Consider the following 27,296-nt stretch of genomic DNA (forward strand, 5'->3'; position numbering starts at 1 on the left):
AATACTAGATTTAAAAAAAAAACTGAGCACAATGCATAACTGATGACTTGTATTAGTGCCCACAATGCCCTTGTAATTACCACTTTCCATTGAAAGTATAAGATGCACTATATAAATATCAGGTATGTTAAGAATGTCTTAGTTAAACCGTTTAACCAACAACCTGTAATACCTGATTATGCCTTATTGTGTGTACGAGGCCAAGTACAAAATAATAAAACGGTCGACTTGAAATCAAGGCCATTTTGTTTTATAGATCTTTATTAACAATTTGAAGGAGTGACACACCTATGAGCTGCAGAGTTCAATCCACTTTGGAACATGTGGGATAGGAGGGAGAGGGGCAAATGCTCCTTTTTGGCCTCTACTCAGTCAGCTTAGATTTTATAGAGCTGCCTCCTAAATGGTCTAATAGGTGTAACTGGGCTAGACACAGTTATTATTTCAAATATGAATGGAAAATAATTAATGGTTATGATAGAATTCATATGAAGTGTGGTATCTGAAGCTATGGGTATACTTTTAAAATGATTACACCAACAATGTAAAAGATCATTACCATGTATTATTATTATTATTCAAAGTGTAATATTGACTTAGTAGTTTGCCACACCCAACTCATAGCCAGAAATATTCAGATTAGGGGCCTGTGATGTTTGGCCATACCTGATCTAGATAATGCCATATCTAATGCAGAGGGGTCGATTTATCAAATATCTGTCTGACATAATCCACTCAGCAGATAATGTCCAACAGACATCGCTGAATGCCGACAGCATATGCATATGTCTCACTTTAATAAAACACTTATATTCATCTCCTACCTCCCTTTTCAGATCGACGATATACTCTCATATTTCATTACCTCTACTGATAACCGTTTCAGTACTGGTTTGGCTATCTGCTATATGTGGATGGGTGTCTTTCGGTAAGTATGTTTTTATTACTTAAGACACCCTCAGCTATGGCTTGGCACTTTATGTATTAATATAAAGTTCTAAATATATGTATTCTATTTATATTTGCCATGAGTCAGGGTTATGTTTATTTCCTTTTGCAGACTGTCAGTTTCATATTTGGGGAAAAACATATTTAGGAATATTTTTCTTACCTGGGGTTTAGTCTTTTTTCAAATTGACTGTTTTTTTCTTTCAATTTCGTGGGCAAAATTAGGCCCGCAAGAGCGAAAAATGCCAAAGTTTATTGCGTCATTTTTGGCACGAAAGTACGTCCGATGACTCAAATTTGTAATTTCCGGCGTCTTAGTTTACGCCGAGTTCCTTGCACAAGGTTGCAATATCATTTCTGGATGTTGTTAGTGACAAAAAAATTCAGTTACGCTGTGCGTCATACTTGGCACCAAATAATTTCATTAATTAAAACCCCATTCCTATATGCCTCTTGCCTTTTTTCTATGTCAGAGGGCTATGCTGTTTGCATTTTTTTTCCCATTCCTGAAACTGCCATATAAGGAAATTGATAATTTTGCTTTATATGTTGTTTTTTCTCTTATATTTTGTAAGATGTCTCAATCTGATCCTGTCTCAGAAATCACTGTTGGAACTCTGCTGCATGATAACAGTTCTACCAAAGCTAAGTGCATTTGTTGTAAACTTGTGGAGATTTTTTCTCTAGCTGTGGTTTGTAATAGTCATGATAAACCTTTACATGCAGATAATGTATCCATCAGTAATAGTACATTGCCTGTTGCTGCTCCTTCAAAATCTAATGTACAAGATACCTGTGAATTTAAAATAATTTATTACTGATTCTATTCAGAAGGCTTTGTCTGCCATCTCGCTTTCTAATAAACATAAAAGGTTTTTTAAAACTTATCATAAAGTTGATGAAATTTCAAATGAACGACAACATACTGAATTATCCTCCTCTGATAAGGATCTATCTGATTCAGAAGATCCTTCCTCAGATATTGACACTGACAAATCTACTTATTTATTTAAAATGTAGTATATTCGTTATACTTCTTTGTTAAAAGAAGTGTTGATTACATTGGATATGGAGGAAACTAGTCCTCTTGATATTAAAACTAGTAAACATTTAAATTCTGTTTTTAAACCTCCTGTGGTTACTCCAGAGGTTTTTCCAGTTCCTGATGCTATTTCTGATATGATTTCTAAGGAATGGAATAAGCCTGGTACTTCTTTTATTCCTTCTTCAAGGTTTAAAAAATTGTATCCTTTGCCAGCAGTTACAATGTAATTTTGGGAAAAGATCCCCAAAGTTAATGGGGCTCTCTCTACTCTTGCTAAACATACTACTATTCCTATGGAAAATAGTACTTCTTTTAAAGATCCTTTAGATAGGAAACTTGAATCTTATCTAAGGAAAGCCTATTTATATTTGGGTCATCTTCTCAGGCCTGCAGTTTCTTTGGCTGATGTTGCAGCTGCATCAACTTTTTGGTTGGAAAATTTAGCGCAGCAAGAATTGGATTCTGATTTGTCTAGCATTGTTCACTTGCTTCAATGTGCTAATCATTTTATTTGTGATGCGATTTTTGATATCATCAAAATTGATGTTAAATCTATGTCTTTAGCTATTTTAGCTAGAAGAGCTTTGTGGCTTAAATCTTGGAATGCTGACATGACTTCTAAGTCCAGATTGCTATCTCTTTCTTTCCAAGGTAATAAGTTATTTGGTTCTCAGCTGGATTTGGTTATTTCAACTGTCACTAGAGGGGGGGAAGGGAGTTTTTTGCCTCAGGATAAAAGACCTGAGGGTAAATCTAAAGCTTCTAACCGTTTTCGTTCCTTTTCGACAAAATAAGGAACAGAAACCTAATCTTTCCCCCAAGGAATCTATTTCCAATTGGAAACCTTCTTCAAATTGGAATAAATCCAAGCCATTTAAGAAACCAAAGCCAGCCCCCAAGTCCGCATGAAGGTGTGGCCCTCATTCTATCTTAGCTGGTAGGGGCATATTAAGATTTTTCAAGGATGTTTGGATAAATTCTGTCCAAAATCAATGGATTCTGAGTATTGTCTGTCAGGGGTACCGAATAGGATTCAGAGTAAAACCTCCTGTGAGAAGATATTTTCTCTCACCCATCCCAGCAAATCCAGTAAAGGCTCAGGCTTTCCTGAAGTGTGTTTCAGACCTGGAGTTTTCAGGGGTAATCATGCCAGTTCCGTTTCAGGAACAGGGTCTGGGGTTTTATTCAAATCTATTCATTGTCCCAAAGAAAGAAAATTCATTTAGACCAGTTCTGGATCTGAAAATTTTGAATCGTTATGTAAGAGTACCAACTTTCAAAATGTTGACTATAAGGACTATTCTGCCTTTTGTTCAGCAAGGACATTATATGTCCACAATAGACTTGCAGGATGCATATCTTCATATTCCGATTCATCCAGATCATTATCAGTTTCTGAGATTCTCTTTTCTAGACAAGCATTACCAATTTGTTGCTCTTCCTTTTGGCCTAGCGACAGCTCCAAGAATCTTTTCAAAGTTTCTCGGTGCCCTACTCTCTGTAATCAGAGAGCGGGGTATTGCGGTGTTTCCTTATTTGGATGATATCTTGGTACTAGCTCAGTCTTTACGTTCTGCAGAATCTCACACGAATCAACTAGTGTTGTTTCTTCGAAAACATGGTTAGAGGATCAATTTACCAAAACGTTATTTGATTCCTCAGATAAGGGTCACCTTTTTAAGTTTCCGGATAGATTCAGTGTCCATGACTCTGTCTCCAACAGACAAGAGACATTTAAAATTGGTTTCAGTCTGTCGGAACCTTCAGTCTCAGTCATTCCTTTCAGTAGCTATGTGCATGGAAGTTTTAGGTCTCATGACTGCAGCATCTGATGCGATCCCCTTTGCTCGTTTTCACATGAGACCTCTTCAGCTTTGTATGCTGAACCAATGATGCAGAGATTATACAAGGATATCACAATTAATATCCTTAAATCCCAATGTTCGACTATCTCTGACTTGGTGGTTAGATCACCATCGTATAGTTCAAGGGGCCTCTTTTGTTTGTCCAACCTGGACTGTGATCACAACAGATGCGAGTCTTTCAGGTTGTGGAGCTGTTTGGTGATCTCTGAGATCACAAGGGGTTTGGAAATCTCAAGAGGCGAGATTACCAATCAATATTTTGGAACTCCATGCGATTTTCAGGGCTCTTCAGATTTGGCCTCTGTTGAAGAGAGAACCGTTCATTTTTTTCAGACAGACAATATCACAATATCATGCTGGCTCCAGCATAGCCTCACAGGTTTTGGTATGCGGATCTTGTTCGGATGTCCAGTTGCCAACCTTGGCCACTTCCATTAAGGCCGGACCGTCTGTCTCAAGGTCCGTTTTTCCATCAGGATCTCAAATCATCAAATTTGAAGGTATGGAAATTGAACGCCTAGTGCTTAGTCATAGAGGTTTCTCTGACTCAGTGATTAATACTATGTTACAGGCTCGTAAATCTGGTTCTAGAAAAAATTATTATCGAGTTTGGAAGATTTATATTTTATGGTGTTCTTCTCATAAATTCTCTTGGCATTCTTTCAGAATTCCTAGAATTTTACAGTTTTCTTCAGGATGGTTTGGATAAGGGTTTGTCTGCAAGTTCCTTGAAGGGACAAATCTCTGCTCTTTCTGTTTTATTTCACAGAAAGAACTTCCTGATATTCACTGTTTTGTACAGGCTTTGGTTCGTATCAAGCCTGTCTTTAAATCAATCTCTCCTCCTTGGAGTCTTAATTTGGTTTTGAAGGCTTTACAGACTCCTCCTTTTGAGCCTATACATTCTTTGGACATTAAACTACTTTCTTGGAAAGTATTGTTCCTTTTGGCCATCTCTTCAGCTAGAAGAGTTTCTGAATTATCCGCTCTTTCTTGTGAATCTCCTTTTCTGATTTTTCATCAGGATAAAGCGGTTTTGCGGACTTCATTTAAATTCTTACCTAAGGTTGTGAATTCTAACAACATTAATAGAGAAATTGTTGTCCCTTCCTTGTGTCCTAATCCTAAGAATTCTTTGGAGAGATCCTTACATTATTTGGATGTGGTAAGAGCTTTGAAATATTATGTTGAAGCTACTAAAGATTTCAGGAAGACTTCTATTCTATTTGTTATCTTTTCTGGTTCTAGGAAAGGTCAGAAGGCTTCTGCTGTTTCCTTGGCTTCGTGGTTAAAGCTTTTGATTCATCAAGCTTATTTGGAGTCAGGTCAATCCCCGCCTCAGAGAATTACAGCTCATTCTACTAGATCAGTCTCCACTTCATGGGCTTTTAAGAATGAAGCTTCAGTTGATCAGTTTGCAAAGCAGCAAAACTTGGTCTTCTTTGCATACATTTACTAAATTCTACCGTTTTGATGTATTTGCTTCTTTAGAAGCAGTTTTTGGTAGAAAAGTTCTTCGGGAAGCTGTTTCAGTTTGATTCTTCTGCTTATGTTTTAAGTTTTTCTTTTCATTTATGAGAATAAACTTTATTCTCAATAAACTGGGTTGTGGATTAATTTTTTTCAGCAGAAAAACAGAATTTATGTTTACCTGATAAATTACTTTCTCCAACGGTGTGTCCGGTCCACGGCGTCATCCTTACTTGTGGGATATTCTCTTCCCCAACAGGAAATGGCAAAGAGCCCAGCAAAGCTGGTCACATGATCCCTCCTAGGCTCCGCCTACCCCAGTCATTCGACCGACGTTAAGGAGGAATATTTGCATAGGAGAAACCATATGGTACCGTGGTGACTGTAGTTAAAGAAAATAAATTATCAGACCTGATTAAAAAAACCAGGGCGGGCCGTGGACCGGACACACCGTTGGAGAAAGTAATTTATCAGGTAAACATAAATTCTGTTTTCTCCAACATAGGTGTGTCCGGTCCACGGCGTCATCCTTACTTGTGGGAACCAATACCAAAGCTTTAGGACATGGATGAAGGGAGGGAGCAAATCAGGTCACCTAAATGGAAGGCACCACGGCTTGCAAAACCTTTCTCCCAAAAATAGCCTCAGAAGAAGCAAAAGTATCAAACTTGTCAAATTTGGTAAAAGTGTGCAGTGAAGACCAAGTCGCTGCCCTACATATCTGATCAACAGAAGCCTCGTTCTTGAAGGCCCATGTGGAAGCCACAGCCCTAGTGGAGTGAGCTGTGATTCTTTCGGGAGGCTGCCGTCCGGCAGTCTCGTAAGCCAATCTGATGATGCTTTTAATCCAAAAAGAGAGAGAGGTAGAAGTTGCTTTTTGACCTCTCCTTTTACCGGAATAAACAACAAACAAGGAAGATGTTTGTCTAAAGTCCTTAGTAGCATCTAAATAGAATTTTAGAGCGCGAACAACATCCAAATTGTGCAACAAACGTTCCTTCTTTGAAACTGGTTTCGGACACAGAGAAGGTACGATAATCTCCTGGTTAATGTTTTTGTTAGAAACAACTTTTGGAAGAAAACCAGGTTTAGTACGTAAAACCACCTTATCTGCGTGGAACACCAGATAAGGAGGAGAACACTGCAGAGCAGATAATTCTGAAACTCTTCTAGCAGAAGAAATCGCAACTAAAAACAAAACTTTCCAAGATAATAACTTAATATCAACGGAATGTAAGGGTTCAAACGGAACCCCCTGAAGAACTGAAAGAACTAAATTGAGACTCCAAGGAGGAGTCAAAGGTTTGTAAACAGGCTTAATTCTAACCAGAGCCTGAACAAAGGCTTGAACATCTGGCACAGCAGCCAGCTTTTTGTGAAGTAACACCGACAAGGCAGAAATCTGTCCCTTCAGGGAACTTGCAGATAATCCTTTTTCCAATCCTTCTTGAAGGAAGGATAGAATCCTAGGAATCTTAACCTTGTCCCAAGGGAATCCTTTAGATTCACACCAACAGATATATTTTTTCCAAATTTTGTGGTAAATCTTTCTAGTTACAGGCTTTCTGGCCTGAACAAGAGTATCGATAACAGAATCTGAGAACCCTCGCTTCGATAAGATCAAGCGTTCAATCTCCAAGCAGTCAGCTGGAGTGAAACCAGATTCGGATGTTCGAACGGACCCTGAACAAGAAGGTCTCGTCTCAAAGGTAGCTTCCAAGGTGGAGCCGATGACATATTCACCAGATCCGCATACCAAGTCCTGCGTGGCCACGCAGGAGCTATCAAGATCACCGACGCCCTCTCCTGATTGATCCTGGCTACCAGCCTGGGGATGAGAGGAAACGGCGGGAACACATAAGCTAGTTTGAAGGTCCAAGGTGCTACTAGTGCATCCACTAGAGCCGCCTTGGGATCCCTGGATCTGGACCCGTAGCAAGGAACTTTGAAGTTCTGACGAGAGGCCATCAGATCCATGTCTGGAATGCCCCACAGCTGAGTGACTTGGGCAAAGATTTCCGGATGGAGTTCCCACTCCCCCGGATGCAATGTCTGACGACTCAGAAAATCCGCTTCCCAATTTTCCACTCCTGGGATGTGGATAGCAGACAGGTGGCAGGAGTGAGACTCCGCCCATAGAATGATTTTGGTCACTTCCTCCATCGCTAGGGAACTCCTTGTTCCCCCCTGATGGTTGACGTACGCAACAGTTGTCATGTTGTCTGATTGAAACCGTATGAACTTGGCCCTCGCTAGCTGAGGCCAAGCCTTGAGAGCATTGAATATCGCTCTCAGTTCCAGAATATTTATCGGTAGAAGAGATTCTTCCCGAGACCAAAGACCCTGAGCTTTCAGGGATCCCCAGACCGCGCCCCAGCCCATCAGACTGGCGTCGGTCGTGACAATGACCCACTCTGGTCTGCGGAATGTCATCCCTTGTGACAGGTTGTCCAGGGACAGCCACCAACGGAGTGAGTCTCTGGTCCTCTGATTTACTTGTATCTTCGGAGATAAGTCTGTATAGTCCCCATTCCACTGACTGAGCATGCACAGTTGTAATGGTCTTAGATGAATGCGCGCAAAAGGAACTATGTCCATTGCCGCTACCATCAACCCGATCACTTCCATGCACTGAGCTATGGAAGGAAGAGGAACGGAATGAAGTATCCGACAAGAGTCTAGAAGTTTTGTTTTTCTGGCCTCTGTCAGAAAAATCCTCATTTCTAAGGAGTCTATTATTGTTCCCAAGAAGGTAACCCTTGTTGACGGAGATAGAGAACTCTTTTCCACGTTCACTTTCCATCCGTGAGATCTGAGGAAGGCCAGGACAATGTCCGTGTGAGCCTTTGCTTGAGGAAGAGACGACGCTTGAATCAGAATGTCGTCCAAGTAAGGTACTACAGCAATGCCCCTTGGTCTTAGCACAGCTAGAAGGGACCCTAGTACCTTTGTGAAAATCCTTGGAGCAGTGGCTAATCCGAAAGGAAGCGCCACGAACTGGTAATGTTTGTCCAGGAATGCGAACCTTAGGAACCGATGATGTTCCTTGTGGATAGGAATATGTAGATACGCATCCTTTAAATCCACCGTGGTCATGAATTGACCTTCCTGGATGGAAGGAAGAATAGTTCGAATGGTTTCCATCTTGAACGATGGAACCTTGAGAAACTTGTTTAAGATCTTGAGATCTAAGATTGGTCTGAACGTTCCCTCTTTTTTGGGAACTATGAACAGATTGGAGTAGAACCCCATCCCTTGTTCTCTTAATGGAACAGGATGAATCACTCCCATTTTTAACAGGTCTTCTACACAATGTAAGAATGCCTGTCTTTTTATGTGGTCTGAAGACAACTGAGACCTGTGGAACCTCCCCCTTGGGGGAAGTCCCTTGAATTCCAGAAGATAACCTTGGGAGACTATTTCTAGCGCCCAAGGATCCAGAACATCTCTTGCCCAAGCCTGAGCGAAGAGAGAGAGTCTGCCCCCCACCAGATCCGGTCCCGGATCGGGGGCCAACATTTCATGCTGTCTTGGTAGCAGTGGCAGGTTTCTTGGCCTGCTTTCCCTTGTTCCAGCCTTGCATTGGTCTCCAAGCTGGCTTGGCTTGAGAAGTATTACCCTCTTGCTTAGAGGACGTAGCACCTTGGGCTGGTCCGTTTCTACGAAAGGGACGAAAATTAGGTTTATTTTTTGCCTTGAAAGGCCGATCCTGAGGAAGGGCGTGGCCCTTACCCCCAGTGATATCAGAGATAATCTCTTTCAAGTCAGGGCCAAACAGCGTTTTCCCCTTGAAAGGAATGTTAAGTAACTTGTTCTTGGAAGACACATCAGCCGACCAAGATTTCAACCAAAGCGCTCTGCGCGCCACAATAGCAAACCCAGAATTCTTAGCCGCTAACCTAGCCAATTGCAAAGTGGCGTCTAGGGTGAAAGAATTAGCCAATTTGAGAGCATTGATTCTGTCCATAATCTCCTCAAAAGGAGGAGAATCACTATCGACCTCCTTTATCACCTCATCGAACCAGAAACATGCGGCTGTAGCGACAGGGACAATGCATGAAATTGGTTGTAGAAGGTAACCCTGCTGAACAAACATCTTTTTAAGCAAACCTTCTAATTTTTTATCCATAGGATCTTTGAAAGCACAACTATCCTCTATGGGTATAGTGGTGCGTTTGTTTAAAGTGGAAACCGCTCCCTCGACCTTGGGGACTGTCTGCCATAAGTCCTTTCTGGGGTCGACCATAGGAAACAATTTTTTAAATATGGGGGGAGGGACGAAAGGAATACCGGGCCTTTCCCATTCTTTCTTAACAATGTCCGCCACCCGCTTGGGTATAGGAAAAGCTTCTGGGAGCCCCGGCACCTCTAGGAACTTGTCCATTTTACATAGTTTCTCTGGGATGACCAACTTGTCACAATCATCCAGAGTGGATAATACCTCCTTAAGCAGAATGCGGAGATGTTCCAACTTAAATTTAAATGCAATCACATCAGGTTCAGCTTGTTGAGAAATGTTCCCTGAATCAGTAATTTCTCCCTCAGACAAAACCTCCCTGGCCCCATCAGACTGGGTTAGGGGCCCTTCAGAAATATTATTATCAGCGTCGTCATGCTCTTCAGTATCTAAAACAGAGCAGTCGCGCTTACGCTGATAAGTGTTCATTTTGGCTAAAATGTTTTTGACAGAATTATCCATTACAGCCGTTAATTGTTGCATAGTAAGGAGTATTGGCGCGCTAGATGTACTAGGGGCCTCCTGAGTGGGCAAGACTCGTGTAGACGAAGGAGGGAATGATGCAGTACCATGCTTACTCCCCTCACTTGAGGAATCATCTTGGGCATCATTATCATTGTCACATAAATCACATTTATTTAAATGAATAGGAATTCTGGCTTCCCCACATTCAGAACACAGTCTATCTGGTAGTTCAGACATGTTAAACAGGCATAAACTTGATAACAAAGTACAAAAAACGTTTTAAAATAAAACCGTTACTGTCACTTTAAATTTTAAACTGAACACACTTTATTACTGCAATTGCGAAAAAACATGAAGGAATTGTTCAAAATTCACCACAGTGTCTTAAAGCCTTAAAAGTATTGCACACCAAATTTGGAAGCTTTAACCCTTAAAATAACGGAACCGGAGCCGTTTTGAACTTTAACCCCTTTACAGTCCCTGGTATCTGCTTTGCTGAGACCCAACCAAGCCCAAAGGGGAATACGATACCAAATGACGCCTTCAGAAAGTCTTATCTAAGTATCAGAGCTCCTCTCACATGCGACTGCATGCCATGCCTCCCAAAAACAAGTGCGCAACACCGGCGCGAAAATGAGGCTCTGCTTATGCTTTGGGAAAGCCCCTAAAGAATAAGGTGTCTAAAACAGTGCCTGCCGATATTATTATATCAAAATACCCAGATAAAATGATTCCTCAAGGCTAAATATGTGTTAATAATGAATCGATTTAGCCCAGAAAAAGTCTACAGTCTTAATAAGCCCTTGTGAAGCCCTTATTTACGATCGTAATAAACATGGCTTACCGGATCCCATAGGGAAAATGACAGCTTCCAGCATTACATCGTCTTGTTAGAATGTGTCATACCTCAAGCAGCAAGAGACTGCTCACTGTTCCCCCAACTGAAGTTAATGCTCTCAACAGTCCTGTGTGGAACAGCCATGGATTTTAGTGACGGTTGCTAAAATCATTTTCCTCATACAAACAGAAATCTTCATCTCTTTTCTGTTTCTGAGTAAATAGTACATACCAGCACTATTTCAAAATAACAAACTCTTGATTGAATAATAAAAACTACAGTTAAACACTAAAAAACTCTAAGCCATCTCCGTGGAGATGTTGCCTGTACAACGGCAAAGAGAATGACTGGGGTAGGCGGAGCCTAGGAGGGATCATGTGACCAGCTTTGCTGGGCTCTTTGCCATTTCCTGTTGGGGAAGAGAATATCCCACAAGTAAGGATGACGCCGTGGACCGGACACACCTATGTTGGAGAAATGGCTGTTTTTATTTTATCCCTCCCTCTCTAGTGACTCTTGCGTGGAGTTCCACATCTTGGGTATTGCTATCCCATACGTCACTAGCTCATGGACTCTTGCCAATTACATGAAAGAAAACATAATTTATGTAAGAACTTACCTGATAAATTAATTTCTATCATATTGCCAAGAGTCCATGAGGCCCACCCTTTTTATGGTGGTTATCATTTTTTTGTATAAAGCAAAATTATTTCCAAATTCCTTTGTTGATGCTTTTTACTCCTTTCTTTATCACCCCACTACATGGCTATTCGTTACACTTAATTGTAGGTGTGGTGAGGGGTGTATTTATAGGCATTTTGAGGTTTGGGAAACTTTGCCCCTCCTGGTAGTATTGTATATCCCATACATCACTAGCTCATGGACTCTTGCCAATTACATGAAAGAAATGAATTTATCAGGTAAGTTCTTACATTATTAAATTATGTTTTTTGAACAAAGGGGATTCCAGAGAAACTTTTACAATCAGTTGTGTCATGATTGCACAAGCAGCATGTAAATAATTTCAGTGTGAACCCCAAAGTTTTTTAAAAAGTTAACAATTTTTCTTATATGATCACATTTGGTGGTGAAATGGTGGCAATAAATATACGCAAATGGGCCTAGATCAATACCTTGGGTTGTCTACTTAAAATAAAAACTAAAAAACAAGGCTCTATATCTGTTTAAATGGAGTGATAGCAAAATGCTAAAAATTCTCGGGGATAGTAAAGGGGTTAAAAGCTGTGAATGAAGCATGATATACTTCAAAAGTTTTGTGCATGTTCAGTTCACAAATATTGTTGCTTTTTTTGTTTGGTAAAAAGTTTAAAATATTGCTCAAATAACTATTTAAACTATGAAATTTGTACTCCAATTGAATAAATAATCAGAAAGTTTGTGTATCACTGCAAAAAAAATGTTTGGGCATTCAAACTTTGCAGTGACATGTTTGGATGTTTATTTATAATGAATTAAAACTATATTAAAATTATTACTTCCACATGTTGTGAATACTGCGTGAAAGTAACCTGCTTTAAAATGTATTATTTAATTGTGCTGAAATTGCATGGAATATGTATCTAAGTAAGGACTACTCATTTTTTCACATTCTCATTAAATTATCCAGTTTATTTTACAAATAATTTAACACAATTAATTTGGCTTGTTTTAGGAATGCAAAAATAACAACAATTTATGCTTACCTGATTGATTGATTAATTTATTTCATGGTGGTGAGAGCCCACAATCCATTATGATTAGGTAGTACAAGAGATTGTAGTACAATATTGATTGAGATTATCAGATTAAACTACTTCTGGCAAGAAATCAAACTTTGTTCTTAAAACCTTATCCTGGTGAAAAATAAGATAAGGGTGATCACAGGAAAGAGCTGATAGCTAAATAAATTGCAACCTGAAATAAAACCTTCTAAGAAAGATACTTGAGGTTTAGAGAATGGATTGGGACAAAGGAAGAAGCCTGCAAGAATCTAAGAACCAACATTAGATTCCATGGTGGAGAGATTGGCTTAAAAACAGGAGGAATCCTAACTAAGACCTGAACAAAACTGAATGTCTGGAAGATTTGCAATCCTCTTATGGAATAACATAGACTGAGCTAAAATTTGACCTTTTAAAGAGCTTGCAGATAAATCCTTATTCAAACCTCATGTAAAATTTGAAGAATCCTAAGAAAAACTTTAAAAAACTTGTGATATATTTTTATAGTAACAGTCTTTCTAGCTTGGATTAAAGTTTCTACAACCACATCGGAAAAAAACTCTGATTTAGAATTAAGCATTCAATCTCCAAGCCTTCAGGAGGAGGGGTTTTGAAATCTTGATATTAGAAAGGACCTTGAGAGAGACAGTAGTATTTTAAAAAGAGGCAACGGAGGACAACTGGAAATCAGAAAAAAAAAAGTTCTGCGTGACCAAGCTGGAACAATTAGAATTACAGAAGATTGCTCTTGTTTGATTCTAGATATCACTCTGGGCAGAAGAACTATTAGAGGAAAATGTAAGCAAGAGGAAATGACCAAAGAGCTGCTACAGCATCTACTGATGGCTCTTAAGGACTTCTAAATAATGCAAAACATGTGGAAAGTTTGTTGTTCAAATAAGAAGGCATTAGGTCTATCTCTGAAAGACCCCATCATTATGCTATCAAAATGAATACCTCCTGATGTAAAGACCACTCCCCTGGATGGAGAGATTGACTACTCAGATATTATTCTGAAGTTTTCACCCCTGGGAAATAAATGTCAGAAATCATGCAAAGTTTTGTCTCTGACCAAAATAGGATACAGGAGACTTCCTTCATCACAAAAGAACTAGGATTTCCCCCTTAGGTATTGATATATGTTTCCCCTGTGAAATTGACTGATTGGACAAAAAGGAAATATCTTCTATTAGGAGAGGTCAGCTCTGGAAAGCCATGAAGATCACACAGAATTCTAGGATATTTATTGGTAACCTCGCCTCTTCAGGAGACCAAACTCCTAGCACTATTGAAGTTATATTAATATACTTTTTACCTCTGTGATTACCTTGTATCTAAGCATCTTCTGACAGCCCCCTGATCACATGACTGACTATTTAAAATCTATTGAGTTGCATTTAGTACTGTGTTGTGCTAACTCTTAAATAACTTCCCGGGCATGAACACATTGTTATCTATATGGCCCACATGAACTATGAGGCCCATATTTATCAAGCTCCGAACGGAGCTTGAAGGGCCGTGTTTCTGGCGTGTCTTCAGACTTGCCAGAAACAGCAGTTATGAAGCAGCGATCACAAAGGCCGCTGCTCCATAACCTGTCCGTCTGCTCTGAGCAGGCGGACAGACATCGCCGGAAATCAACCCGATCAAGTACGATCGGGTTGATTGACACCCCCCTGCTGGCGGCCCATTGGCTGCGAGTCTGCAGGGGGCAACGTTGCACCAGCAGCTCTTGTGAGCTGCTGGTGCAATGCTGAATACGGAGAGCGTATTGCTCTCCGTATTCAGCAAGGTCTGGCGGACCTGATCCGCACTGTCGGATCCCGGTCCACCAGACCTTGATAAATAGAGGCCTAAGTCTCCTGTTGTGAAAAACAAATACAAAAGCATGTGATTAAGAGGCTATCAATTTAGAGGTTTAAATGTTATAAAGTATATTAATCTAACAATGTTGGTTGTGCAAAGTTGGGGAATGGGTATTAAAGGTATTTTCTATCTTTTTAAACAATAACATTTTTTGTGTAGACTGTCCCTTTAAATAAATGATTAGAGGATCAAGCACAATCTATTTAAAATACAAAAGAATTACAGACAGAAATCACCACAATAAAATATAGTATGGTATAATGAAAAATGGACATCAAATAAACATACATATTCAGGGACTTGAGGCAGATAATTCCGAGATTATAAGGGAAAATTATGAAAGCACCAGTCAGAAAAAGCCCCTTTGAAAAGAATACACACAGTTAAATATAATATAAAATTCGTAGATAAGAACATTTTAAATCCAGATCTAGAAATAAACAGGTAACTTTACCTCGTCCTAGATCGATGGAAAGCGGAGAGAAGAATACCTCAGCCATCTCAGTATGAGATCGCTAACCAGTAAGGTGGGCTATAGAGCGACAGGAAAGATAATGTAACTATCCCGCTGACAAAGAAGCATATACTTACAAAATACTAAAAGACTGCAGTGATCTAACCCGTTACAAAAATGTGTGTCGGGATCGCAGAGAAGATTAACTGCATAGGAAGGCTGGCACACGTTATAAAGCGCATGAAAATGTAGAAGCAGTTCCTATGGAAAAAGCAGCTAATATACTGGAAGCAAGCTAAAGCTAAAAAGAGCAGCACTATTGAAAAGAGCTGAATGTTATATACCAAAAGGAATATAATGGCCAAAATTCTCAACAAAGAATCTGGAACACTTCAATTCTTCACCTACCTCCTGGTTAGGTGGGAGGAAATCTTTGCCTCCTCCTAGTTTTGGGAATCTTTGCCTCCTCCTAGAGGAAAGGAAGTAATTACCATGTGTAATGGATAGTGGACTCTCACCACCTTTCGAAACAAATACACATTTTAAAGCGAAAGGCTTCATACAGCTTAAATTTGCAATTTTACAAAAAAAAAGAAAGTGAAATAATCATGTGTGGGAACGTGAGGATCGGCAGAGCCCCATTAGGATTAACAGAATTATAATCCACATCCATCTGTAAAAACAGACTGCATTTTTGGACATTTGATTGTTTGTATGGATCAATAGTCCTTGGTGAAAGCATATTGCACTGTGTATTACCCTTGGTGAAAGCATATTGCACTGTGTATTACTTGGTTTTAATTTTGTTTGTAAATATTATATATTGCTCTCACTTCATGAGAAATGCCTACTGGTTCAAACTCTTAGCCTGATAGTATAATATTAGGTGTGCACTTCATATAGAGCATATGTGATGCTCTGACCCACGCAAGTAGAGATTTGGCACCACAATATCAACATATCCAACCTTAATATATCAATCTATTGAGTATTATTTCTATTTTTTAGGGTATTTTGATATTGATTTTTTGCACTTATTTTTGCACGATGATGCACAACCTGGGCAAAGTTGATGGGCCTTCTGGTTCTGCCATCAAAATCTATGTCACTGTTTTACATGTGTTCAACTACTTAAAAGGAAAAAAAATAATTACCTTTTGATCTTCAAGATTTCCATAACTGAGGATGAGTTGGACAGGTAGCTGTGCATTATTGGTCGTAGTACCTCCTGAGGCTTTTTGGTTGCTCTCATTGCTTTTTTCAGGGGTACTTAGGGTTGAGCATCTCTCAATTGCTGAATGTTCAACTATTGTTATGGCTTCATCTGGAATGGCTAGATTTGTAATATCTGAGTCACAATTTAAGCCAACCCAGCAGTTGTACTGCTGTAGAATCTGGGAAGTTATTTGCTTTTCATCCATTCTAAAAAACTGTATTGCTCCAGATTTGTTAAAGAGAAGATGTTGATGAAAGTACATTAAAAGCTTAACTACAATATCTTTGGAATTAGATACATCATCTCTGCATCCCGTCAAAATCACCACATGGCCAGAACTTTGTGGAATTTGAACTTTAGCCCTTATAGGCCCAAGTTTAAAAGTCTTCAATAAGTCATCTAATTTTTTAACAAATATAGGATTTTTCAAGTTGACCTCCTCCTTGACTATATTGTGCTTGCTTAGACATTCTTTAAGTTTTTTTACTTCCATTTCTACATCTTTTCTGATACCTGCCAGAGTCACCTTGCTGTTTTTCTTGCCCTCTGTGCATGACACATAAATATTTTTATTGTGTTTAATATTTTCTACAGTGTTTCTCCAACTCTTTTCATACTCATCTGTTTTGACTTCAACTACTTCTTCAACAATGGTAATATCCAAAGCCTTTTTAGCTTGTTCAAGCAAGACGATGGAAGGAGCATATAAGCACAGTCCACAAGAAGTATCAAGAATCAATTGGCCTTCATTTTTTTTTCCAAAAATAATTTGGGAAATTTCCTCCTTATCCAAAGACATAAGGAACTTTTGCTTGCATTCAGATATTTTAACAGAATCCTTCTTTACTGAGCTTAGTGCATCTTTGAGTCTTTTACGTGCCTGTATCAAAGAAGTTGGGTTTCCAGATAGCTCTATCTCACATTGGCCAACATTAATGTGCAGGTCTTGGAAATCTTTTGTGATATTACTTATTTCATCTTTGATAACTAGAACTGCAGAACTATTATTGACAGGTATGTAAGAAGATGTTATGGCTGGCCTCCTAGGTGGTTCTGTCGAAGACCGTCTTGATTCTTCTTCTCCACTTGCAGCAGGAGGCCCTGCAGCTCCTGTTATAAAATATAAGATCATTTAAATTGTATGAAAAACCTATAAAAATATTATCAGCATTGCTACACAGAGCTATGGTTTGCCACATTGTTGAGCACAATCTCAATGTTAGGGTTTTGTCCAGATCCCCAGCTTTGACGCTTGTTTCTATTGATTGAACAGACTACAATAAAACAGACAGTAAAGTCAAAATTAAACTTAAAGGGACAGTCAAGTCCAAAAAAAACTTTCATGATTTAAATAGGGAATGTAATTTTAAACAATTTTCCATTTTACTTTTATCACCAATTTTGCTTTGTTCACTTGGTATTCTTAGTTGAAAGCTAAACCTAGGAGGTTCATATGCTAATTTCTTAGACCTTGAAGACTGCCTCTAATCTAAATGCATTTTGATCACTAGAGGGCATTCATTCATGTGTGTCATATAGATAACATTGAGCTCATGCACATGAAGTTACCCTGGAGTGAGCACTGATTGGCTAAAATGCAAGTCTGTCAAAACAACTAAAATAAGGGTGATGTTTGCAGAGGCTTAGATACAAGGTAATCACAGAGGTAAAAAGTGTATTTCTATAACAGTCTTGGTTATGCAAAACTGGGGAATGGGTCATAAAGGGATTATCTTTCTTTTTAAACAACAAAAATTATGTCCCTTTAAATGGATTGTATAGATTATGAAGTTTTAAACAAATTTCCAATGTACTTCTATTATCAATTTTGAGTAGTTATATTTGTATCCTTTCTTAAAGGGACACACATTTTTTTTCTTTCATGATTCAGATAGAGCATGCAGTTTTAAGCAACTTTCTAATTTACTCCTATTATCAAATGTTCTTCATTCTCTTGGTATCTTTATTTGAAAAGCATGAATGTAAGTTTAGATGCTAGCCCATTTTTGGTGAACAACCTGGGTTGTTCTTGCTGATTGGTGGATTAATTTAACCGACCAATAAACAAGTGCTGTCTAGTGTCTGAACCAAAAAATAGATAAAGATAGATAAATAAAGATAGCAAGAGAACGAAGAAAATTTGATAATAGGAGTAAATTAGAAAGTTGCTTAAAATTGCACAAAAGAAAAAATTTGGGGTTCAGTGTCCCTTTAAAGAGTAATCCTAGGTGAGATCAGAAGTGTACAGTATCTTTAGCCATCTGGCAACAGTGTTTGCAACATTGTTTATAGCAATGTCATACAGTGGGAAGAAGTAAAATGGTAGGAAGAGGTTTATTCAAACTATCATCAAGATTACAAGTTTTGCGCTCTACCAGGTGTGTAACTAACAAAAAAAATAGCGTTATCACACTTTTCATAGCGCTGCCATTACAAGTAACTGAAAAACCTTCTCTTGTTGTGTGGTATGGTGTGATAAGCTCCATACCGCACAAAACCCAAGGCCTGACTTTACGTGCTCGTGCACGCTTTCCCCCATAGACATCAATGGAGAGAAAGTGTTAGAAAAAACTAAAACCTGCGATCGCGGAATGGCAATCACTGTAACGCAATCCCATTGATGTCTATGGGGAAAAGAAGGTTTTTATGTTAAAACCTAACACCCTAACATAAACCCCTAGTCTAAACACCCTAATCCGCCACTCCTTGACACTAAATAAAAATATTAACCCCTAATCCGCCGCTCCCCGACATCGCCAACACTAAATAAACCTATTAAACCCTAAACCGCCGGCCCCCCACATTGCATCTACTATAATAAACCTATTAACCACTAAACCGCCGCCCCCCCCCCACATCACAACTACTAAACTAAACCTATTAACCCCTAAACTGCCGTGTCTCTACATCACAACACACTAAGTTAAACTATTAACCCTTAAACCTAATAAATCCCTATTTTTAATTTACATTTACAATATAACTATCTTTAAATAAATAAAAACTTACCTGTGAAATTAATAAAACCTAAGTTTAAATTATAAAGTAACCTAACATTACTATTTTAAAACAATAAATTAACAAAAAATAAAAAAATTACAAATTTAAAAAATCCTAACACTACGAAAAAATTTAAAAATATTACATTACAAAAAAATTAAAACTCTAAAATTACGAAGAATAAAAAACTCTAAGATTACAAAAAATAATAATCTACAGCTCCGCGCCACCAGGATGAAGATAGGAGATGCCCCTGCGATGGATGAAGATTTTGCTGCCTGGATGAAGATTTCGCCGCCTGGATGAAGACTTCTCGCTGCCTGGATGAAGATGGATGTCCGGACTTCAGGAACTGTGAGTAGATTTTCTGGGGTTAGTGTTTTTTTGGGTGTTTTTTTTTTTAGATCAGGGATGGGCAGTAAAAGAGCTGAATGCCCTTTTAAGCCCATATAAATGCCCCTTTAGGGTATATAAATGCCCCTTTAGGGGTAACGGGTAGCTTAGGTTTCTTTTAGACTTAGTTTTTTTAATTTTGGGGGGTTGGTTGGGTGGAGGGGTTTACTGTTAGGGGGACTTTGTAATTTTTAGGTAAAAGTGCTGTTTAACTTAGGGCAATGCCCTACAAAAAGACCTTTTAAGGGCTATTGGTAGTTTATTGTTAGGTTAGGGGGTGTTTTTATTTTAGGGGGGGCTTTTTTGTTTTTATAGGGGTATTAGATTAGGAGTAACTGTTATTATTTTGGATAATTTTGTTTATGTTTTTGTAATCTTAGAGTTTTTTTATTTTTCATAATTTAAGATTTTTTTTTTGTAATGTAATTTTTTTTAGTTTACCAATTTTCTGTAGTGTAGCTTCCCCCTCATATCCCTACCACCTTCACCCTCACCCTCCCAAATCTCTTTCCAAACATTTAATTTCCCCCCTCTAACACCATCCCTTACACTTTTCTGTAGTGTAGCGGTCCCAGTCCCACCCGCTCTTGCGCACTCCCTCCCACCTGCGCACAGAGTGGCTCTCTCTGCATCGGATGCCTAAAAACTGTTATTGCAGGATGCCTCAATATTGATGCATAACTGCAATAACATGAAAGGGCCTGGAAGAAATCATGATCGCTTCCAGCACTTGAAAACCCTGAGGACGTACAGGGTACGTCCTTAGTCATTAAGTGACATTTTTTGTAGGACGTACCCTGTACGTCCTTGGTCCTTAAAGTAAAGGTAAACTTTGATGAATGAAAGCCCATTTTTTTAAAATACTATTAAAAACAGGGGCACTTTCATTCATCAAAGTTTACAAAGCAGGCGTTTTGATTAAAAACTTACCTTTTTTTCTTTTCACAGCCAGAGCAGCTTCCCCCTCCTGGAAATCCTCTCTTCAAACATCAGCAATTACTAATCCGGCTTCCTCCAATCACATCATGGCCTCAGGCAATGACTACCCTGGGGGGAAAGCCGTAATTGGAGGAAGCCGGATTAGTCATTGCCGACGTGTGAAGAGAGGATTTCCAGGAGGGGGAAGCTGCTCTGGCTGTGAAAAGAAAAAAAGGTAAGTTTTTAATAAAAACGGCTGCTTTGTAAACTTTGATGAATGAAAGTGCTCCTGTTTTTAAAAAAACGGGCTTTCATTCACCAAAGTTTACCTTCACTTTAAGGAGGTTAAATATAGTTATATTGTAAATTTAATTTAAAATTCGGGGGAGTATTAGGTTTAGGGGTTAATAGTTTAATTTAGTGTGTTGCTATGTGGTTGGGCAGGGGATTAGGGGTTAATAAGTTTAATATTAAGTATTTTCGATGCGGGGGTTAATAGGTAGTTCATGGGTGTTACTGTACGTTGTAACATTTTAGTCATGAGTTTTGTGAAACATTTTTGTTTCACAAAATCCAGAACTACTGGTCTCAGATCGCGGTATGGATCACGGTGGTATAGGTTATAACGCGAGCATTTTAGCCGGAACGCACAACCTGTAATACAGCGTTATGGAAATCCTGCACTCAAAAAATTATGTTTGAGTGCAGGATTCCCATAAGCCTGGATCGTTGCGTTACAGGCTAAAATGCTTGCGTTATAGCTATACCGCAGCGACTTGTAATACAGGAGACCTGCCATTCCACAAGCAATGGCCAATTTTTCAGCGGTATAGCCTTACCGCACCATACCGCAAAACTTGTAATTTAGGTGTATATTATTTTCTGAATGACTCAAGTTGTTGAATTTTCCATACGTTCCCAGACAGTTGCACCTATTTTTTAATAACGATGTCCTTTAGCTCTAGGTCAGAGTGTCCACTAACTTGAGGTTGGAGTGCTTTTATGCCCTAGATGTTTTCCTAGTTATCGTGATTTAAAAGTAACAGGGTACAGCTGCTGTGGGTCTAATTGTATTTTGTTTATCAGTAATATTGGACAGATGCCTTACATTGAATTGTATGTTAAGACTATGTATGTATAAAAGGCCACTTAATTACTTATGTAGTCAGAATATGAAGTTGTCATCTGCCACAAATGCTCTGTATTTTCTCATTGCTATCTGCCTGTTGATGGTACCAGAATAAGAGAATAAAGCTGACCTGAGTTTGAAGTATTCTGTCGTGATGTCTTCCTGAACTAAAAAGATTATTATCCTAACAAAGAATCCACAACAATACATAGCTGCAAACCTTGCTGCCATAAACTGCAAAAGAAATGTGCACACTCCTGAGCTCCTATCAGCCTAACAAACAAAGGATACAAATAGAACAAAGAAAAAAAGTTGCTAATATAAGTCAATTGGAAAGTTGTTTAAAATTGCATGCTCTATCTCAGTGTTTCTCAATCACAGTCCTCAAGTACCCCCAACAGGCCACGTTTTCATTATAGCCGAACTAGAGCACAGGTGAAATAATCAGCTGATCAGTAACCATAATTACTAACCTGCTCTCACCCATTAGTTGATAATTTCACCTGTGCTCTAGTTCAGCTATAATAAAACCTGGCCTGTTGGGGGTACTTAAGGACTGCTGTTGAGAAACACTGCTCTATCTGAATCATGAAAGTTTGATTTCAAAACTACACTCAAAGAAATTCTTTAATAACAAAAAATTGACTGTAATATCCTGCCAATACAGAATGGGAAGTGTTGCTATGGAGGTATTTTTATTTTTTTCTAACAGGTTAACCTGTTTTGTTTTCTAGCATTCACAAACAAAAGTGCATTTAAATGTAAAAATCAGCATGCTAGTGTAACAATGAGGAGGTGACACAGATTGCCCTTTGCTAACTAAGTTGTGTGTGCAGCTTTCAGAATAGAATATAAACCTAGGCTATGGCCTTGTGTGCGCGGACAAGTCCCCGAACATGAAATCTGTCTGCCTCTGGCTACGATTAGCAGGCGGCATTGTGCCCAGTTGTACTAGTCTGGGGCAATTTTAAAATGCCAGCTCAGAGCTAGAAGAGAGGTTAAGCAAAAGCAGTTTAATGACCACTGCTTCTTAAAGGGATACTAAACCCCAATTTTTACTTTCATGATTCAGATGGAGCATGCAATTTTAAACAACTTTCTTTTTTACTCCTATTATAATTTTTTGTTCCTTCTCTTGTTATCTTTATTTAAAAAGCAGGAATGAAAAGCTTAGGAGCTGGCCCATTTAACCTCTTAAGGACATATGACGGAATTTTTCCGTCATAAAACAATTGAGCAAACTGAAAGCTGTGTCCTTAAAGGGTTAAGGTTCAGAACCCTGGATAGCGCTCGCTTATTGGTGACTACATTCAGCCAACTAATAAGCAAGCATAACCCAGGTTCTGAACCAAAAATGGTCCGACTCCTAAGTTTTACATTTCTGCTTTTTAAATAAAGATAGCAAGAGAATGAATAAAAATTGATAATAGGAGTAAATTAGAAAGTTGCTAAAAATGGCATGCTCTGTCTGAATCATTAAAGAAAAATTTTGGATTTAGTATCCCTTTAACTATCAGCTGCAGACTTGCTCATGTAAGCCTGCACCAAAGGAGTGCCAAAGCTGTATCTACCGCTTGATAAAAATAAATTAACATTTCCATTCTCTATTGAACCAAATATGCTGAAACATGATGGATAGAGTTAATGCTCTTTAGAATTGTTCTAAACCCATTCAATAAACTAATATTGTGTGACAAAAACTTGAAAAAGTGCACAATTTAAAAAGATTTGTACCCAATCCTCATCCCATCTGTTAGTTGCAAAATATCCTGCCTTATAATTAATGGAGCAGCACCAATCTTGTAATTGTTTACCTTCTGGCTTAAAGAACAAGTTCTACCATTAAAGTATCACAAAAAACACATTCAAAACCCTACAGAACTGCTTCTATATAGCAGTGTAATATATGCATTAAAGAAAACTTAAAAACAGTTAAAGTGAAATAAAACTAAAAAGAGACAACCTCATTGGCATTGAAACAGCAAGAGGTGGCTGGAATACGAGTAACTTCAAAGGGGCTTAAGAGTCTTTATGAATGGGCTGAGGCGTCTGTAAAAATCCCCAACCATGCCCAATGGCTAGTTACCGAAATAATTTTTTATCCTATTCAACTAGACTCCTTTACTGTAACAAAAGAGACATATGAATATTTTACAATAACAAGCATTTGTTTCCTAAGTGATAAGGTTATAATTATCATTTTCTTCTATTGGCAGTGAGAGTCCACAAAGACATTCATGTCCTATTGCAAATACTATTCCTGGCCACCAGGAGGAGGCAAAGACACCCTAAACAAGACTATAAATTTCCCTCCCAATTCCCCCACCCTCTAGTAGTTATTTTCCTCATCTCATGGAGGTAGGCAGAGAGAGGTGCTCTGTAATAAGGAAAATAAGTTTATCATGGTTTGGCTCAGGAGAGCTGGGGATCATATATCCATATAAATCTAAAAGTAGTATTGGTATATATAATACTGGTTGAGCCTGGGTTACTCATGCCTCTTTCCTGTCTACTTTATCCCCTGTCTGATAATGAAGTGTGTTACAAACTAAATTAGAGACTCATTATGGGTGAGTTGTCCCCTCTTTCATGGCATTTTGTCTAATAAAGAGGAGGTATAAGTCTGTGTTCCAACACTACATTACAGATTCATTATGAGTGTGTTGTTTCCTATTTCATGGCATTTTGTCTAATAAAGAGGTGGTACTTATATGGTCCTTTTGGGACCATTAGATAGTTACGGCTGGGTACTCGTACAGGAGACACACTTGTGGTTAGTGGCCCGGTCATCCTGGGCCTACCGTCATACTATTCCGAATACACCCAACGATCCTGGGCCTACCATCATTAATGAGCGACTTACATAGGTGCAGGGTTCACGCCAGAGGAATCTGGACCGGCAACTGAGAGAGAGGAGCGTGCAGCATCCAGACCAGACAGCCCCTGGCAACGAGCAGGGAAGGAGACGTTGCGTCCCTAGCAAAGTCTAGAGCGGCGCGGCATGACAACTTCTTTCTGGTTAATAGCCTGGGTGTGGCGAGAGCCGCCACAGCTGTCAATTCTGAGAGGACTTCTAAGTGGGGATCCTTCAGTTGATTTCAAGAAGGACTTTGCTTCCTTTGACTCTCCAGTCGGAGAACTTGTGGAGGGGATGACTAGGTTTGATGTGAAGCAGTTCTGGATTCTTCTGGACAGGGTCTTGTCTACCCTGGAGATCTGGCGGCTACCTTGTCTGAAGAATGATTTTTTCCTAGAACGGGCTCAGGGCCTGGTCCTAGGCTGAGAAACCTGAATGTTTTACCAGTTTTACCTGTTATTGATTAAATAATTTATAGGGAAAAGGAATGGATAAGCTGTTCATCTGTTTCTTCTGAGGCCTTTAACAGTTTATTTCCTGTCCCAGAGGAACACACAGAGGTGTAGTACAGTGTTCCTTCCATAGATAGCACAATATGCCCTACAGATAAACTCGAGGGGTTCAAGGTTTATATGTCCTCTTCTCCAGTGGGGGGGGCTTAGAAAAATCTCAGAGCACTGTCCCTTCAGTTTGGGGCTTTGTTTAAGCCAGCATTACTGCAGTCTCAGAAGCTGCTAAATCCTAGTCTGATTCGATAGTAAAGATGATTAAGGGGATTTCCCTGGTGGAGATCCAGGACCAGGTCAGCTTTTTTGGGATTAGCCAATGATTACGTCAGTGAAGCTATCCTGCAAATTGTTCTTATCACCACGAGGCTCTGGTGTTGCAGATTTGGCTAGACCAGTCCTGTGGGATCTGTTGCAGCCAATGGATCATGCTCCTAAATATGACCTCTTATTTTAGCCTATTAGCGGCAGGGCCATAGATGGTCAGACTTTAAGTGATCCTTTCAACTCAGTCAGGGGTGACAGTGAGGTTTCCATTGGACAACAGGTAAACCGGCGGAGAAATGCACGAACGTGCATCAGTCTGTATCTCATGGGGCATCCAGAAGGTCTCGCGGTTGGGTAGCTTGGAGGATCGTTCTGGGTCTGCTAGACATAATGAGAGAGTTGAACCAGATCAGGTGACAAGCAGCATAGGGGGATTGGGCCCGGTCAGTCTAGGACCCATGGGTGTTGGATATTATCCATCAGGGCTACAGGTTCTGTTTTAAGTCCCGCCCTCCAAGGGATCGTTTCATTCCATCAAAGGTTCTGGAGGATTCCATCCGAAGGGAGGCTCTCTTTAGTTCTGTGGAAGACCTTTTTGGTATGGGAGCTATAGTCTCTGTTCAAGTCTGAGAGGGGAACCATTTTTTACTCTAACCTCTATGTAGTTCCAGAAGAGAAAGGAGGATTCCGTCCTATTTTGGACTTGAAGGATTTCAACAGATCTGTTCAACTTCCGATCTTTAAGGCAGAGTAGTTTAAATCCTCTATTCTCCTAGCTGAGAAGGGTCAATCTATGTCTACCGTTGTCTTAAATAATGCTTTACTTCACATCTCGATGCATAGTGATTATTATAGTGCTGCCAGTAGGTCTAGGTACAGCCCCTTGAGTCCTCACCAAGGTGCTAGGAGCTCTTTTGGCAGAAGTTAGTTTACAGAGGATTTCAGTGGCTTCCTACTTGAAGGATATTTTGGTTCAAGCTCCATCCTTGCGGATGGCCCGGGACCACATTCAGAAAAAAAATTCTTGCCTTGGAAGCATTTCCCTCATTCCATCTATGAGGGTTTGCGTTCGGGGATAAAGCATGAGTCTTTAGCTCTCTGATCTAAGCAGGGATGTACTTCCGGAGGTATATTCCCAGCTTCTCTCTAATGCTCTATCATGATCCAGCCTAGACCTGAACCTTGGTCCTGTTTCTACATCTGCTACAATTATTTCCCAGCCTGCTAAATTACCTCTTCGCCACCAGATTGCTTGTTCACAGGCTGAGGTTTTTGGAATTCTGTTTGCTGCAACTTTGGCTCTCTGGCTCCACCTGCCTACCTGCTAAGGTTTATCATCAAATCATCAGCCTACTATATTAGGCAGGTTTGCTCTCAGTTCTGGGAGAGTTCATGACCCCGCCCTATTGTTTTATTGTATTGGCGGCAGTCAATTGCACCTCTGTACCCCTTGTATCTCTCTTCACTTTTCTTATCATCGGCTGAACTACTGGAGGGTAGAGGAAGTAGGAGGCATATTTATAGTCTTGTTTTGGGTGTCTTTGCCTCCTCCTGGTGGCCAGGAATAGTATTCCCCATAGGTCATGAATGTCATCGTGGACCCTCACTTCCAAGAAGGAAATGAAATTATCAAGTAAGAATAATTTTAGTTTTTTCCACATTTATAGTTGCTCCTGTTTGATGTGCAAGATATAATGTATTGCGCACATTATGCAACCATAGATGTTAATGGCAGGAATCCCCGCTAATGGTTGAAGAGTTGACAATAATTTAAACATGACTATAGTAAGAACTAATGCATATAAAAGAGTATTTCTTACCAGCTTCTTCCTCACTTGAGAAAGGTAACGCCTCGGCTTCCTAAAAAATAGTTAAAGACACTAATTACAAATTAATGTAATAGCACAGATGATAGAGGTGTAATAAATGCATTTGGCACTCTATCTATCTATCTATCTATATATATATATATACATACACACAATAACATGCAAACAGAGGACCAAGCCTGTTAGTGTGTGCCTTAGTGTTTTATTGCAAAGCTTATCTTAACTGATCTTAAAGGGCCACTAAACCCAAAATATTTCTTTCATGATTCAGA

At 39.3% G+C, this 27,296-nt stretch overlaps 1 protein-coding gene across 1 annotated transcript in view; it reads right to left on the bottom strand.

Moving 5' to 3' along the window:
* The window catches only part of LOC128649615 (protein mono-ADP-ribosyltransferase PARP14), a 220,457-nt gene that overhangs the window by 104,764 nt on the left and 88,397 nt on the right, over positions 1-27,296 (bottom strand). Inside the window, exons 5-6 of the mRNA XM_053702975.1 lie at positions 27,016-27,055; positions 16,064-17,235 (exon numbers count right to left, since the gene is read on the bottom strand). Of these exons, the coding sequence (XP_053558950.1) occupies positions 16,064-17,235; positions 27,016-27,055 (1,212 nt within the window). The remainder of the gene's footprint in view (positions 1-16,063; positions 17,236-27,015; positions 27,056-27,296) is intronic.

This window comes from Bombina bombina, chromosome 2 (assembly GCF_027579735.1).
Source record: "Bombina bombina isolate aBomBom1 chromosome 2, aBomBom1.pri, whole genome shotgun sequence".
Taxonomy (NCBI): domain Eukaryota; kingdom Metazoa; phylum Chordata; class Amphibia; order Anura; family Bombinatoridae; genus Bombina; species Bombina bombina.